The 14,499-nt window shown below is 49.0% G+C and overlaps 1 protein-coding gene across 1 annotated transcript; it reads right to left on the bottom strand.

Annotated features, from left to right (window-relative positions):
- Nucleotides 1–314: 314 nt before the first annotated feature.
- On the bottom strand, nucleotides 315–6,481 carry SERPINA6 (serpin family A member 6). Its single transcript, XM_023746850.1, has 4 exons — nucleotides 5,872–6,481; nucleotides 4,157–4,427; nucleotides 632–779; nucleotides 315–500 (listed from the first exon to the last, which is right to left on the bottom strand). The coding sequence occupies exons 1-4, from the start codon at nucleotides 6,479–6,481 to the stop codon at nucleotides 315–317; spliced, it is 1,215 nt and encodes a 404-aa protein (XP_023602618.1).
- Between the last annotated feature and the right edge of the window lie 8,018 nt (nucleotides 6,482–14,499).

The following is a 14,499-nucleotide window of genomic DNA, read 5'->3' as shown; positions in this document are numbered from 1 at the left end:
ACACTATTTCTTTTTAAAGTTTTTATTTAGAAAGAATTTCAAACTTACACAATTTCCAAAAGTAATAGTGCTTCCATATACCCTTCCCCCAGTTGCCGCATATGATTACTTAACCATAGTTCAAGGATCAAAAAACAAAATCACGTGACTACACTATGTGGCTATGATTCAGATTCTGTCAGGTGCCCCACCTTTCTCCTTCAATACCCTGTCGTCAGTCACAATGCCAGGTATTTCAGAGGAGAACCTGGAGAGGACTGGGGCCCTCCCTCCTCACGTGTCCTTTCTGTGGTGGCTCTGGGGAAGGTGGACGCTTAGGTTGGATTCACAACCTTGACCAGGAAGAGGCTGCTCCATGTGAAGTGGTCGAAGATCATGATGATGAAGGGCCGGTTGAAGTGAATGGTGAGAGGCTCGGACGCCTCGTTTCGGGAGACTCTGGTTGGGGCAGCTTCCTCCACCCCCTTCTCATCGAGTTGCAGCGTGGCCTTGTGGATCACCTGTTGGGACGGACAAGGCCGGGGCTCTCAGCCTGGGGCTCTGGGCCTATTCATGAGTGGGCTCCATGCCTCTGATTATTATTTATATTGTGCATTGTTTTTGTTGGGGGGAAGGCTCTAGAGACACTTACCTTTGACACCTTCAGCTGGGCTTCTTGAGTGATGCCTGAGAAGTTTGCCTGGTTGGTGAGCAGGTCTGCAATGCCCATGTCCTCCAGGAGGCCCCCAAGGTCATAGGCTCCTGAGATGGAGACCTTCGGGATGTACAGGTCCACCGGGCTGCTCGGGGGTAAGCAGACGGGGTTGGATTTTCCCAGGGCTGGGCTTGGCCAGCCAGACTTCCTGTGATCCCTCCGGACCCTGCCTCTCAGCTGGACAGGTTCTTTGGGGAAAGGGGCAGGGACAGGGACAGGGGTCCTGGCCACAGCTGTGCCACTAAGGCTGTGTGGCAGAGCCATGGTGAGCCCTCTCTGTGCCCTGGCCCTTCTGCTCTGAGGTCGGTTCTGTGAGAATTCCGAGATTCGGCCAGCAGTTCTCATTGAATAAAGCCAGTGGGGTTTCTAGAAAGTTAGGTGGAATCATGTTGGGCGTGGGATGCTAAACATTTTCACCTACCAAGGTATTAATTTCTTTTAAATATTTCTTCCTTGTCCTGTTCTCCAGAGAGTGAGAAGGTCCCTGAAAGCCTGAGTCTGAGGGGCATCAGCGAAACGACATGGGCTCCACCGCAGGCGGGGAGGCAGCACCTCTGTGCACTGAGCCAACAGCCCTGGGAGTCCCGGAGGCTGCCAGCAGCCCTGAGCACTTGAACATCCCTCCCGGCGATGAGGAGGCATCGCGGTGAGCGGGATGTGGAAACTCTCCTCTGGGAAATGGCAACGGAAAGTAAGGGGGATGGACCGATGCCGGGCTGGCGACCTTCTTTACCTCCTGGCCCTCGGCCAGTCCACACGCGCTCACGCTACCATCAGTGTCCAGACTGAGACTGAAAGTCCGGAGAGGCCGAGGGTTCTCCCAGTGACACCCCGGAAGCACCAGGACCAGCTGCCTCCAGGCCCCATCTCCTCGCCCCTGGAGAGCTGCCCGTGTGACACAGTGCAGCGGGGGTAAGTGAGACTCAATACACAGTTCAAAGCCAAAGCAATCTGCCTTGACAGCGGGACAAGGGGACAGGGAGGAAAGAGTGTGCGAGTTCTGAGTGGGGTGGAGGCTTCCGCGGGAGGTGGGTGCAAGCTGGACCTGAAGGTGGGGGCTCGGTGCTCTGGGGAGACTGGGGAGCGTGAGCGTCGAGGTGATGCTGGGAAGGTAGGTGGGGGAAGGGTCACAAAAGCACGGGTGTGAGGAACCAGAGGGTCTGTCTTCTGGGACTGGGCAGGCTCCGTTTGGATGGAGTAGAGAATTGTTCATGCCCAGTCACATATGAGGGCTAAAGGCGCAAAACTTCACCTTGGATCTTTATTTTAATAAGGATTTAGAAGAAAGTGGCATGTGTTATTAATGAATGGTAATTTAAAGTAGTTTAGTAAAGAGATTACTTTTGGTGTAAAGAGAAAGATTACCGATCTCATTTGCAACACATTAGGGTCCAGAATTCGTTAGAATCCGGGTGTGTCATTAGCACCTGGTGGCATTGTACCTGAATGGAGGTGGGGATGGGACAGTTGAAATGGTGAAGAGCTGGCAAATGGGTCCCTATCTACCATCACCCAAACACAGGCTCACATGAACATACCCACCTCCACATACTACCCCCCCCACACACACACACACAACCTCACACACTCAGGGCAGGTATGTTTGGTTTCAGGACTCTATAAGAATGCCTTCTGTGTCCCCCATGTAGCCATAGGGGGTCTCTCTGAATCCCAGACCTGACTAGACCCTGAGTCCCTTCAGGAGTGAGGTCAAACTCCCAGGCACCTCTATGTCCATTCATGGAACTGGATAACCTTTCCAGGAGCCCCAGCAGCGGACAGTGGAGGGGAGCATTCAAAGTAAACGCAACTCGAGAGCATAAAGCCCAAAACCTACATCTATAATAATAAAAGCATAATATGTTAATTAGACCAGATGGCCTTCCGGACATCCTTCCGGACAACCTTCCATGGTGGCGGGGGCCGAGCCCCTTGCACAACTTTCGTGCATCGGGCCTCTAGTATGTAATAAAGTAGAAGAGCTTCTTTCTAGATTCTGTATCTGCAAAGTCTTGGATTGCTAAGTTCATCTGAGTTGAATTGTTCTTATTCTTTGCTGCTGCTGCCCAGCTTGGCTGGGGCCCTGGGCACAGCCTCCTTGACTTGGTGCCATTCCCTCTTCCACTCATGCTCTAGGGGCCACTTCCTGCTGGTTGAACTTTCACCTAGGCTTAATACACAGTTCAAAGCCAAAGCAGTCTGTTCTGCCTCTCCTTCCCCAGGGCCCTGGGTCCAGTCAGGGACCTCCCCCTCATTCCCCCACCCCCCGGCATTGCACACATCACCTTCCCTCTCTCCCTTGGGCAGAGCTTCTGTCACTGTCCACTGTAAATTCCACCAGAATCTGTTTTCTGCTTTGGAGTGCATGTCTTTGAAGTCTGCACTGTGTCTTATTCACCATTCTATCCCTTCTGCTTAGCCTAGTGCGTGGTACATAGTAGGTGCTTCCATTTATGACTGTTAGGTGAATAAGTGAGTGACTGAGGGAATGAAAGGAATGACACCTGCTCCATGAACCTTCCTGAGCTACTCCAGATCCAAGTGCTGCTCCCTTCCCTGCATGCCCTCTGCTCTTTGAGTCTGCACCACCCCACCCACCACCAGGTCCCTTGTTGGTTGGTGTTTGCTTGTGTACAGACAGAATTCAGATCTCCTAAGAGTTAGGGTCATGTTCAAAAACATCTGCCTCCTCTAAGGTGAAGATTAGGGCTGGGCACATGTTTGACCATAACTGTGATTGTCCTCTAGCTCAGAAGTGCCTGGGGGAAAATTAATTCATTTGTTCTTTCGTTCCTTCATTCATTGCTCACATGCTCAGCCAGCCTCCCTGAATATGCACTCTGAGCCCACCCCTTTCTTGGGCCTGAGATTCATTGACTGGTTCTCCTCCTGACCACCAACCCATCAGGATGGACACTCCTCACTCTCTTTTTCCTTATTCAATTATTACCTACTGTATGTCCTGATTTTTACTTATTTACTGATTGATTGAAGAAGAATTAGATCCCTGAGTGACTTAAGAATCATTCATGGGCTTTGTGTTGCTTCCGTGGTGGATACTGTGGCCATTTTCATTACATGTCTAACCGTAGTCTCTTAGGCATCTCTAGCAGTACTTGGTTTCAGGGAAGCAAGGTTATAGATGGGTAAGTGGGAGGCTGGTGAACTCAGTTTTAAAAAATGATGCAAACATTTGATAACACAAGGGTGGCTATTAACCTCCCAGGCACCTCACTTTGTGGAATGCCCCAAAGTATCTCAGTGTCAATGGATAGATGTATGAAGGTGACCTGAGGTCAGAGAACCTCATGGCCTCTGGGAACCCAGCAGACAGGAAAACAGTGAGCCCCGGAGGGTGTGTCCGGGGCACCATGGGCGCCCAGGTGCACCCCTTTCCCACCCACCCCACTTTCTGGGAACAGATCCACTTCAGAAGTTCACACAGCCAGCTGGAGGGCTTACCCACTGGACAGGGAATCGGACCACCTCTGCATGGTGTCCCGGCTCAGTGCCTTGATGATCACGTCGATCTGCCCCTTGTCTGGAAGGATGAAGAAGACAGTGCCGTTGCCCAGGTAGTCCAGCTGCACCAGCTGGCAGGGGAGCACCGGGTCATTGAGGTACTTGATCTCGTTCGACTGGAACATCATGGGCACCTTTACCAGGGTCGTCTCATTCACATAGAAGTTCTCCTCTTTGGTGCTTGCCAGGTCGAAGGGGTGTGCCCACGTGCCTGGGAAGAAGAGGGAGAGGGAGGGCAGGAGATAGGCCTGTAAGAGCAGGAGCGTGGTGGCAGCTGAGCGCCAGGGGTAATCGCTATGCAAGTTACACAGCAGCTTCCCTCACCCTGGAAGGTCCCCGCCAGTCCCCTAGAGTTTCCTGATAAACGGGAAATACCCAGAGGTTTAAGGCCTGTTCCATCTTCCAGTCTTGAATGGATTGAGGCTTAGCTCCCTTTCTGAGATTGGCCCCTAAAAATGGAAGAGGGGTGTGAACAAGACCTCCAGAAGGAACATGCCTTACTAACACCTTGACTGTAACCCAATATGACTCATTTTGGATTTCTGACCTTCAGAATTGTAATATAATAAATTGCATTGTTTTAAGCCATATTTGCATTAATTTGTTGCAGCAGCAATAGGAAACTCATACAGGCTTGTACAGGGACAGCCATACTCAAGCACACAAAAGGAATTTAGTATGGTCAGACAATGTGTGTGTGTGTGTGTGTGTGTGTGTGTGTGTGTAGGTAAAATGTTGGCATGAGACTGGAGAGGCAAAGAAGCAGATGGTGCTGGGCCAGGGTTCCTCAACCTTGGGACTATAGCCATTGGGGCAGATATCATTGTGGGGCTGTCTTGTGAATTTTAGGGTGTTTAGCAGCACCCCAGGCTCTCCCAATAGACGCCCTTCCAATAGACGCCAGGAGCACATCCCACCCCACCCCTCATTGTGACAACCACAAATATCTCCAGACATTGTCCAATTCCCTGAGGGCCGATGGGGGTTGAGAACTAAGGAGTTTAGATTTTATTCTCAAGGACAATATGTCCCCAAATTTTCTGATCTTTAAAATGATTAGAGGAGGGTTAAAAAATACAAATTCTAGGACTTTCTTGTGGAGGTCTTGCTTTAGTAAGTCAGGTGTGGGATCTGGAATCTATAATGTTAACAAGTCTCCCTGGTGATTTTTATGAAGAGGGATTTTGGAAAAGCTGTTCCAAATGGGTGAGGAGGAACTGAAGTTTGGCTGGCTATGAGCACCTGGGAAATGTATATACGACAGCTCAGGTGCAATCCGAGAGCTCCGGAGGTCTGTCTGGTTCTAGGCTGCTGTTTCCAGTCCCTGGCCCAGGGCCTGATTCACAGCCAGATCTTAGCCAATGTTTAGAGACTGTGAGGTAGCCAGACTGTTCCTGGTTACATGATTGGGCCTCAGACCAGCCTATAAAAGCTTGGGCAAGTCACTCAACTCTCCTGGTTGTCGTTCTGACCTTTTTGTAAGGTTATGTAATTCCACCTTCCTAGTAGGGTTATGGTGAAGATGGAGACTCACAGACGTGCATGTGTTTTGTAAAACAAAAGGCCTTGCCCACGAGTGCACCTGAATATTGATAGCTGTTACTGGTCTTGGCAGTAGTAGGTGGGGTGCCATCAGAATGGGATGGGTGGGGTACCTTTGAAGAAGATGTAGTTGACCAGGATGAGCATGGCTGGGCTGTCCAGCTCGGAGAACAAGTCCACAATTTTCCCTTGTGTCTTGTTCTTGATGTGCTCATTGATTTGCTTGTGGGCTCTGGCCCAGTCCCGAAGGTCTGTCACCACGGTGTCCAACTCATAGTAATGCTTGGTGTCTGTGGAAAAGGACTCTAGCAGCTCCAGGCTCTGGTTGAGGAACAAGGCATTGCCCATGGTTATTTCCAAGGTGGTGTCTGACTCCATGAGGAGGCGATGGAGGTGCCGGAAACCCTGATGGATCTTGGCCTCAGACGTGTCAGTGAGGTTGAAGCCCAGGCCCTGGAGAAGCTGGGCCCTTGTGTAGCCACGGGCCCCCAGGGAAAGCATAGCCAAGGCCATGGAAATGCTCACAGGGGAGATGAAGACATTCTTGCCGGGGGTTGAGGCCACTAGGTGCTTGTACAGGCTAAAGGCAAAGTCAACATTGTTTGGAGCCAGGTCCCGGTGCTGACTCCTTACACTCATGTCAGCATCAGAGTCCTTAGCCTGAGCAGTCCAGAGGCCACTGGTAGACAGCCAGAGGAGACAGGTGCACAGGCCGAGCAGCATTGTTCAGGATGCTGGGCCTGCAGAGTGAGAAATGCTCATTAGATGATGTGGGGCCTCCCGGGCACTGGGGCTGGTGGGACAGTAGGCAGGAGACCCATTCAAGCCCCAGTTTGTTCTTCCACTTTGACTGTGTGACTGGGGGCCATTCAGGAGGACTCTGGGCCTCAATTGTCTCAGCTGAAAGTATAAATTATACCTGCTATGACTTATCAAGTTCTTTGCCCATTTTCTGAATTGAGTTGGTTGCTTTCTTGTATTTTGTACTGAGTTTTAGGAGTTCTTTATGCATTCTGGATATTAACCCTTTATCGGATATGTGACTTGTAAGTACTTTCTCCCATTCTGTGGGCGCCTTTTTGCTCTTTTGATAGTGTCCTTTAATTAACAAGTTGCTGGCCTTCTCCGGGGCTCCAGGCAGGGTGGGTCTTCACCAAGGTGACCCAGGGGGTCCTCATGACCTCGTCACTGGTGACAGCCAGCCCTGCTCCCAGCCTCAGATGTGGCCCCTGGAAGTCTCAGCCACAGCCCGATGGCTGGCTATCCCAGGGGTTTCCTCCCCGCACACACCAGACTCACTGCTCTGCAGGGGCCAGGGCAGGGAAGGTCATTGCACCTCCCAGTGTCTGTGGAGCTGGCTCTGGCCAGGGCGCCATCCCATTCTTGCCCCACATGGCTCCACTCTGTAGGTGCAGCCTCTCCCTGCCTAGTCTGGCTCACTCCCTCAGGTCCCAGGTCACCTCCTCCAGGAAGCCCTTCCTCTGTGCTTCTCTCTGTCACTGTCCCCATCACACTGCAATGAGATCTTTGCTTTAGCTCCGGTCACCTCTGAACCTGTCTTTGAGCCCCTCTTGGGCAAAGGCTCTCTGCAGTGTGAGTTAGGCGGGCTTGCTTCCTTCTCTTCCTGCTGTCTCTTGTGTTACTCCTCCCAGATGGGGATTAAGATGCTACAAGATGGTTGTGAATATAGTCACAGCTGTTAGTGTTTTCTTATGTGACCTCACTTAAGGGGTCATCCCGGGTCCATTGTACAGATAAGAAAACTGAGGCCCAGGGAGTTAGAGCTGAAATTCTAAGCCGTGTGTTCTGACTTCAGAGCCTGTGATCAGCCATTCTGCTTTTCTCTATGGATAACAGAATGATGAGTGAAAAAGCTCTCTGAAAATGCAGTGTCAATATTATTCATGATTCAGTTCACATATGTCCTTGTTCCTCATTTCTGAAGTGACCTACATAGTGAGCACCCACGGCATCCTTGGCTTTCACAAACGCCCTGTGGGCCAGGTACAGCCCTGGGGCCTCCTAACGTGGAGGGAAAGCAGATAGTGCTGTTTTATCTGCAGTATCCTGGCCCCAGGTCACCAAGCCAGGAGGTGTGTGCAACACTGTAGAAGGCACAGTGTGTGCTATGCCAGGCGGGTACCCTCTCCCCCTGACCCTGCGTCCCCCCAGGGCGCTGCCATGCCAGCTCTCAGACTGGTCTCTGGGCTCTTATGCTGTCTGGCTTAGGAGCATTAGTTGTGAGACAGATGGGAATGGGTCTTGGCTCAGTGTCAACCCCACGAAGCTGGAGGCTAGGGGAAACCAAACTTCCTATGGGCAGACACAGAATTCAGGACGCCCTCTCCTGGGCTGCCTCCTATCCCTGTTGGCTGTTCATGCCCTAATTTAAAAAATCAAATAAGCAAGTTGCAGTCCTATGTTCTGAGGTCTGGCAGGAGCAAAGGATGGAGTGTCTTGAGCTGTTACTCACCGTCTGCAGAGTCCAGGTTGCAGCTGCTGGCTGTGTCCTGCGTCCTGGGTCCTCAGGTGTGTACAGTAAGCCAGAGGGGCAGTTGCTGCTAAATCCTGTTTGCCAGCTTCCTGGCTGGTTAATGGTTAGAGGGGGCCAGTGGCCTTCATCACTGGTGGTCCCCTCCCCCCAGTCATTGACCAATAGGAGGCCTTTCCAGGAATTTTGAGTAACACAGCAACACCCGAGATTAACTTTAAGTTCACTTCTTTGATATTTTATTTTTAAATAAAAATGTGGCTGGTGTTGCGTCAGTGTTTGTGGTTGCCCAGTGGCAGCTGGCGTAGAAGCCACAGGTGCCCTTCATTGGCATGATGGCACTAGCACCTGTCAAGAAAGACTTGCTGAGGTCAGGCTAGGGATGAGTCTGGCGTGGTCCTGCCTTCAAGGGGACCTCAGATGGAATAGAAGCAGCCAGTTGCTTCCCTGGACCATCCCAATCTCCACCAAGACCCTATGAGTGGATACTATTATTACTTTTTTTTTAGATGAGAAAACGGAGGCACTTGGAGATTATGTGAGCTGTCCTTGAGATTCAAATTCAGGACTCTAAAAATCTAGCACCTTCCCTCTTCCCCACCTTTTAATTCATCAGTTATTTTTTGATTATAGTGACAGAGACCAAACTCAAACTTCTTTAAAGAAAAAAAAGACTATTGAGTCTTTTGAATGAGAGTTCTAAAAGGTGGAGAGGGCTTCAGGCCTGGTTGGATCCAGGGGTCCCAAGTTGTCATCAGATCTGTCTCTCTCACTTAAAAAAAAATATTTTTATTGATTTCAGAGAGGAAGGGAGAGGGAGAGAAAACATCAATGATGAGAGAGAATCATTGATCGGCTGCCTTCTGCACACCCCACACTGGGGATCAAGCCTGCAACCCGGGCATGTGCCCTGACCTGGAATCGAATGAACCAGCAACCTTTTGGTGCACCGGACGATGCCCAACCAACTGAGCCACCTGGCCAGGGCTCTCTGTCTCTCTTTTGAAATTCTTTCTTATCTGTGCTTTCTTCTGCTTTCCTGCTTTAGTTTCTTTATGGCGGGGGCCAAGGTGGCCACTGTAGCTCCCGGTTACTGGGTTCTAACTACTTATTTGATACCAGAAGGAAAGAGACTCACTTTTCCTCATTGTTCACATCAGTCCACAAAAAGGACTTTGAGCTTTATTTTCCACCCCTAGACTGATCCCAGTGTGCAAAATAGGGCATTTGGAAAGTCCAGGCTGGGTCCAGGGCCCTCTCCTAGGCTGACAGCGTCATTTACTGTTCCCTCCAGGGCTCAGGGGAGCTGTTTCCATGAGGAAAGAAGAAAAGTGGCCTGTAGCTGGCGCTAGAGCTCTGACGGGGTTCAGTGTTATTAACACTTACTGGTCTTTCGGAGTTTTTTACTCCTTAAGCCATTTTTGGAATTTATATCTAGGAATTTATTATTTTTAAATCTCATGTCAATAATTATTTTTAAGAATTTTTGTTTCTGTATTTTATTTGCATATTTCCTCTTTTTTTCCTTGATGAATCTATTTAGGAAGATTTGTCTAGCTAATTAATCTTTTCAAAGGACCAGCTTTTAGTTTTGTTAATGCTTATTGTTGTTGTTTTTAATCTGCATAGATTTCTGTGTTTATTTTTTTACTTTAAAATTCTCTGAGTTTCCTTCTGTTGCCTCCCCCACCCCCATATTTTCTTGAGGCAAATGCTCTGCTCTTTTTAACATTTCAGTCTTTATATAAGTGTATTTGAAGTTAAAAGTTTTTGCTCAGCTTGAGTGGCTTAGTTGGTTGAGCATAATCCTGTGCATGGAAAGGTTGCCTGTTTGATTCCAGGTCAGGGCACACGTATGGTAGGCAACCAATTGATGTCTGTCTCTCTCTCTCTCTCTCTCCCTCTCCCTCTCCCTCTCCCTCTCCCTCTCCCTCTCTAAGCATGTTCTCAGGTGAGGATTGATTAAAAAAAATAAAAGTTTTAATTTAAATACTGATTTAGCTGTGTCCTATAATTTTTTAATGCTATTCCCATTGTAATTTTTCAAAGTATTTCTGAATTGCCTTTATTGTTTTAATTCTACCCCAGGGTAATTTAGTGATATGTCATTTAGTTTATTTAGAATTTTAGGCTACTACTTTTTTGTTACTTTTATTTCATTTTGGCCAAAGAATAACATCTATGTGATATTGAACATTTTGAACTTGTTGCTTTTTTTCAATCATATGTGGTCTATTTTTGTAAATGCCTTATTTTTCTTTAAATAGGTACTATCTTTTGATATGGGTATATATGTATACATGTATGTATATGTATAATAGCTTGAGCTTATTATTTTATTTAACTTCAAATCTATGTTGACTGTATTTACTTGGGCTATTCAGTTGCTTACTAGTGAACATTAAAATCTTCAATCACAGTTGTTCATTCATTTATCTCTCTGTCAGTTGTTGATTGACATACTTTGAGATAGGTAAAGTATATGTACTTTTGATAATTATATCCTGTTGCTCTATTGTTTATTTTTGTCTTTATTTCATTGACACATTTGGGTTGTAAATTATACTTAACCCAATAAGATTGCTTTCTTAACTTGCTTTTGGTTCACACTTGCCTGATATAGCCCATTCTTTTATTTCCAAACTGCCTGTGCCTTCTTGTTTTAAGAGTATCTTATGTATACAACATTTTGGTGGGTTTATTTTTATTATCCAAGAAAAGAGGGTATGTCCTTTTATTGATAAATTTACCCTAGTTACATTTATTTTAATTATTGTTGTATTAGGATTGTCGTACTACCTTATTCCATATTTTCCTTTCTGTATCCTCTTTTCCCTTTTGTGTCTTTTACTTCTTTGCATTGAAAAGTCTGAATTTTCTCCAATTGTTTTTAAAGTACCTTTATCCTCCTTTTGATATTATGGTGGTTGCCTTTTACTAAAAACACTAAAAACCTGCAGTTGAGTTCATAGACATCCTAGAACTGAGACAGGTCATTCCTACTGTGTCGTATCTAAATTCCTATTCACAGAGCCCAAGAGTATAATTAATGATTATTTTAAGCTACTACATTTTGGGATATTAAGAGACAGGGCTTTCTGGGTAAAAAAATAATATAGTTTCTCCTCCTTAGCCAAGGATATTATCTTTTGAGAAGTGCCTGTTTACGTAAGATAACCTCTCAAGTTATCTTTTTCCTATAGGTTGGGTGGAGTGCTATATGTATAGGTTTTTCTAAGTTTGTGACTTGGCTTTTCCTTTCTTTATGGAATCTTTGGGTGAATATAGTTCATGATTTCAGTGGAGTCCAATTCTTTCACTAACCCTTCTACAATTAGTGCTGCTTATGTTGATTTTAAGATACCTACCTACTCCCAGGTTGTGAAACATCTTTTCTTATTTTTTAGAAGCTTTTATTGCTTTAGTTTTCACATTTAGATCTGCAAACCATCTGGATTTGATTTTTGTGTATGGTGTGAAGTAGGGGCCAATTTCTCCTTTTTCATATGTATGTTGACATCCTTTAGTGATAACAGGGATTGTGTTCTTTCAAGATGGCAGCGTCATAAAAGACAAAATATGTTCCCTCTTGCAGGAGACCAAAGAGATATGATTTAAGAGGAGGAGGTGGTGATTCTTGGGTGTCTTTGGCAAGAAGCTCCTCTCAGGATTTGGGGTGACCCCTGAAAGACCAGTGAGTCATCCTTGAATGTGTACTCAGTGCAATGTGTAGATTCTGGACTGGAAGACACATATGCTATGACGATCTTTATTGGGGAAAGTGACAAAATTGGAATATGGATGGCATGTTAGATAAAAGTATTGTAACAGTGCTAAATTTTCTGAAGTTGGTCACTACTGAAAAATAATATTTCAAATTCATAGGAAATATACACATATTTAAGGGTAAAGAAAAATTTATTTTCAAATATTTCTTTAAAATATAGATACACTTAACATACACACATAGCATATACACATATACATATATAAACACATGGATTGCTGTAAAGAGCAAATGGTATGTGACCCTAACATAGCAGCAGGCACATGGTAAGAGCTCAGTCAAGAGAACCACTGCTAGAATTGTTATTTTATCTCTTCAGTGACTGGTGCCCATCAAGTACTGGATTCTGCTTAGACAGTGTCTGAAAAAAATACCTTTTCTATATCGCTGTATATCTCTATATATCTCTATATGTCTCTATATGTAAAAGGCTAAGTGTCCATTTGACCGGTAGCTACGATGTGCACTGGCCATCCTATCTAATAAAAGAGAAACATGCAAATTGACCATAAGCTGACACCCTTCCCATTGGCTAATCAGCATATCCTTATGCAAATTAACTGCCAACCAATATGGCGGCCGCCAGCCAGGCACTGAAGCGAACAGGAGGCTTGCTTGCTCCAGTGATGGAGGAAGCCAAGGTTCCCCGCCTGCCGCTGCCGGCCTCTGAGCTTGCACTCTAAGAAACAATGTTGCAAGTATAGAAGCTAAACAAACTCCAGAAACCTGTTTTCAGCCAGCAGGGCTTCAGCCAGCAGGACTGCAACAGTGTTTCAATTATAGAACCCAAACAAACCCAGTACCTGCTTTCAGCGGCCAAGGTCTCAGAGCTGCAGCCGAGCCTCAGAGCTAAAGCCGGCTCTCAGCTCCAGTGACATCCATAGAAGGTAAATAAATCCCAGAATAAAAGAAAAAAAGGAGAGGTTGGGAGCTTCAGTCGCCCACCAGCCTGAAAACGACCCTCAGCCCCTCACCCAGACTGGCCAGGCACCCCAGTGGGGACCCCCACCCTGAAGGGGGTGTGACCAGCTGCAAACAGCCATCATCCCCTCACCCAGACTGGCCAGGCACCCCAATGGGGACCCCCACCCTGAAGCAACAGGATGGTGGCTAATTTGCATACTGAAGGCCGGCGGCAGTGGGCAAGGCTGTCCGTGGTCCGGGACCCAGATCTGTGACCCTGCCAGGCGGGGGGCAGTGCTTGAGGCTGTCCGCGGTCCCGGGACCCGGATCTGTGACCCTGCCGGGCAGGGGGCAGTGCTTGAGGCTGTCCGCGCTGTGGGACCCAGATCCGTGACCTGGCGTGCGGGGGGCACCGCAAGAGGCTGTCCGCGGTCCCGGGACCTGGATCTGTGACCCTGCCGAGCGGGGGACAGTGCTTGAGGTTGTCCGCGGTCTGGGCCCCGGATCCGTGACCTGGCGGGCGGTGGCAGTGCTTGAGGCTGTCCGCAGTCTGGGACCCGGATCCGTGACCTGGCGGGTGGGGGGCAGTGCTTGAGGCTGTCCGCAGTCCGGGACCCGGATCTGTGACCCTGCTGGGCAGGGGGCAGCGCGGGAGGCTGTCCGCAGTCTGGGACCGGATCTGTGACCCTGCCGGGCAGGGGGCAGTGCTTGAGGCTGTCCGCGGTGTGGGACCCGGATCCGTGACCTGGTGGGCAGGGCGGCAGCGCTTGAGGCTGTCTGCGGTGTGGGACCCGGATCCATGACCTGGCGTGCGGGGGGCACCGCAAGAGGCTGTCCACGGTCCCGGGACCCGGATCTGTGACCCTGCCGGGCGGGGGACAGTGCTTGAGGTTGTCCGCGGTCTGGGCCCCGGATCCGTGACCTGGTGGGCGGGTGGCAGTGCTTGAGGCTGTCCACAGAACCAAGACACGGATCTGTGACCCTGCCGGGCAGGGGGCAGCACTTGAGGCTGTCTGCGGTCCCGGGACCTGGATCTGTGACCCTTCCCGGTGGGGCGGCAGCTCGCACAGGGGCGGATTGGCCGGGGTTGGGCAGGGCAGGATGCCTGGCTTCTGCCCAGCCCCAGTCACTCTGGGCAGGTGAGCAGTGCAGAGAGCTTCTGGACAGGGGAGGCAGGCCGGCGGAGGGCGGCCTGTACTCCCCCACATGGCAGTGGTGACAGCTGTGAGCGCACCAAGTGGAGCCTGCAGGCTGAGCTGAAGTAGCGCCTGCAGGCCATCAGCACCCAGGATTGGCTGCGCAAGATCCGCCTCCTGGCCCAGAAGGTGCAGGATCACAGGGACAGCCACCGTGGCAGGCCAGACTGACATCCTCCTGGCCGCACGATGGGGGTTTGCGGATCTGCAAAGCCAGAGGCCTCTGGTGTGCACATGGCCCCCCTGGCGTGCAAACATCCCCCAGCACACTGTCACCCTCCCACGCCTGCAACAGTTGCAAACCAAGACGTGCTCAAGTTCCCCCTGCCTCTCCACCGCACTTCCATCAACCCGGCATGCCTAA

Source organism: Myotis lucifugus, unplaced genomic scaffold (assembly GCF_000147115.1).
Source record: "Myotis lucifugus unplaced genomic scaffold, Myoluc2.0 scaffold_742, whole genome shotgun sequence".
Taxonomy (NCBI): domain Eukaryota; kingdom Metazoa; phylum Chordata; class Mammalia; order Chiroptera; family Vespertilionidae; genus Myotis; species Myotis lucifugus.
Note: the sequence above shows the minus strand (reverse complement) of the source record. Positions and strands in the feature narration are given on the sequence as shown.

What these genes read in the sequence shown, in the direction of transcription:
- SERPINA6 (XM_023746850.1), bottom strand. Translation starts at nt 6,481, where the DNA reads ATGCTGCTCGGCCTGTGCACCTGTCTCCTCTGGCTGTCTACCAGTGGC. An exon ending in TCCGATTCCCTGTCCAGTGG is followed by an intron (nt 780 to 4,156) that starts GTAAGCCCTCCA and finishes ACCCCCGAGCAG; the next exon opens with CCCGGTGGACCTGTACATCC. An exon ending in CCCAGCTGAAGGTGTCAAAG is followed by an intron (nt 501 to 631) that starts GTAAGTGTCTCT and finishes CCGTCCCAACAG; the next exon opens with GTGATCCACAAGGCCACGCT.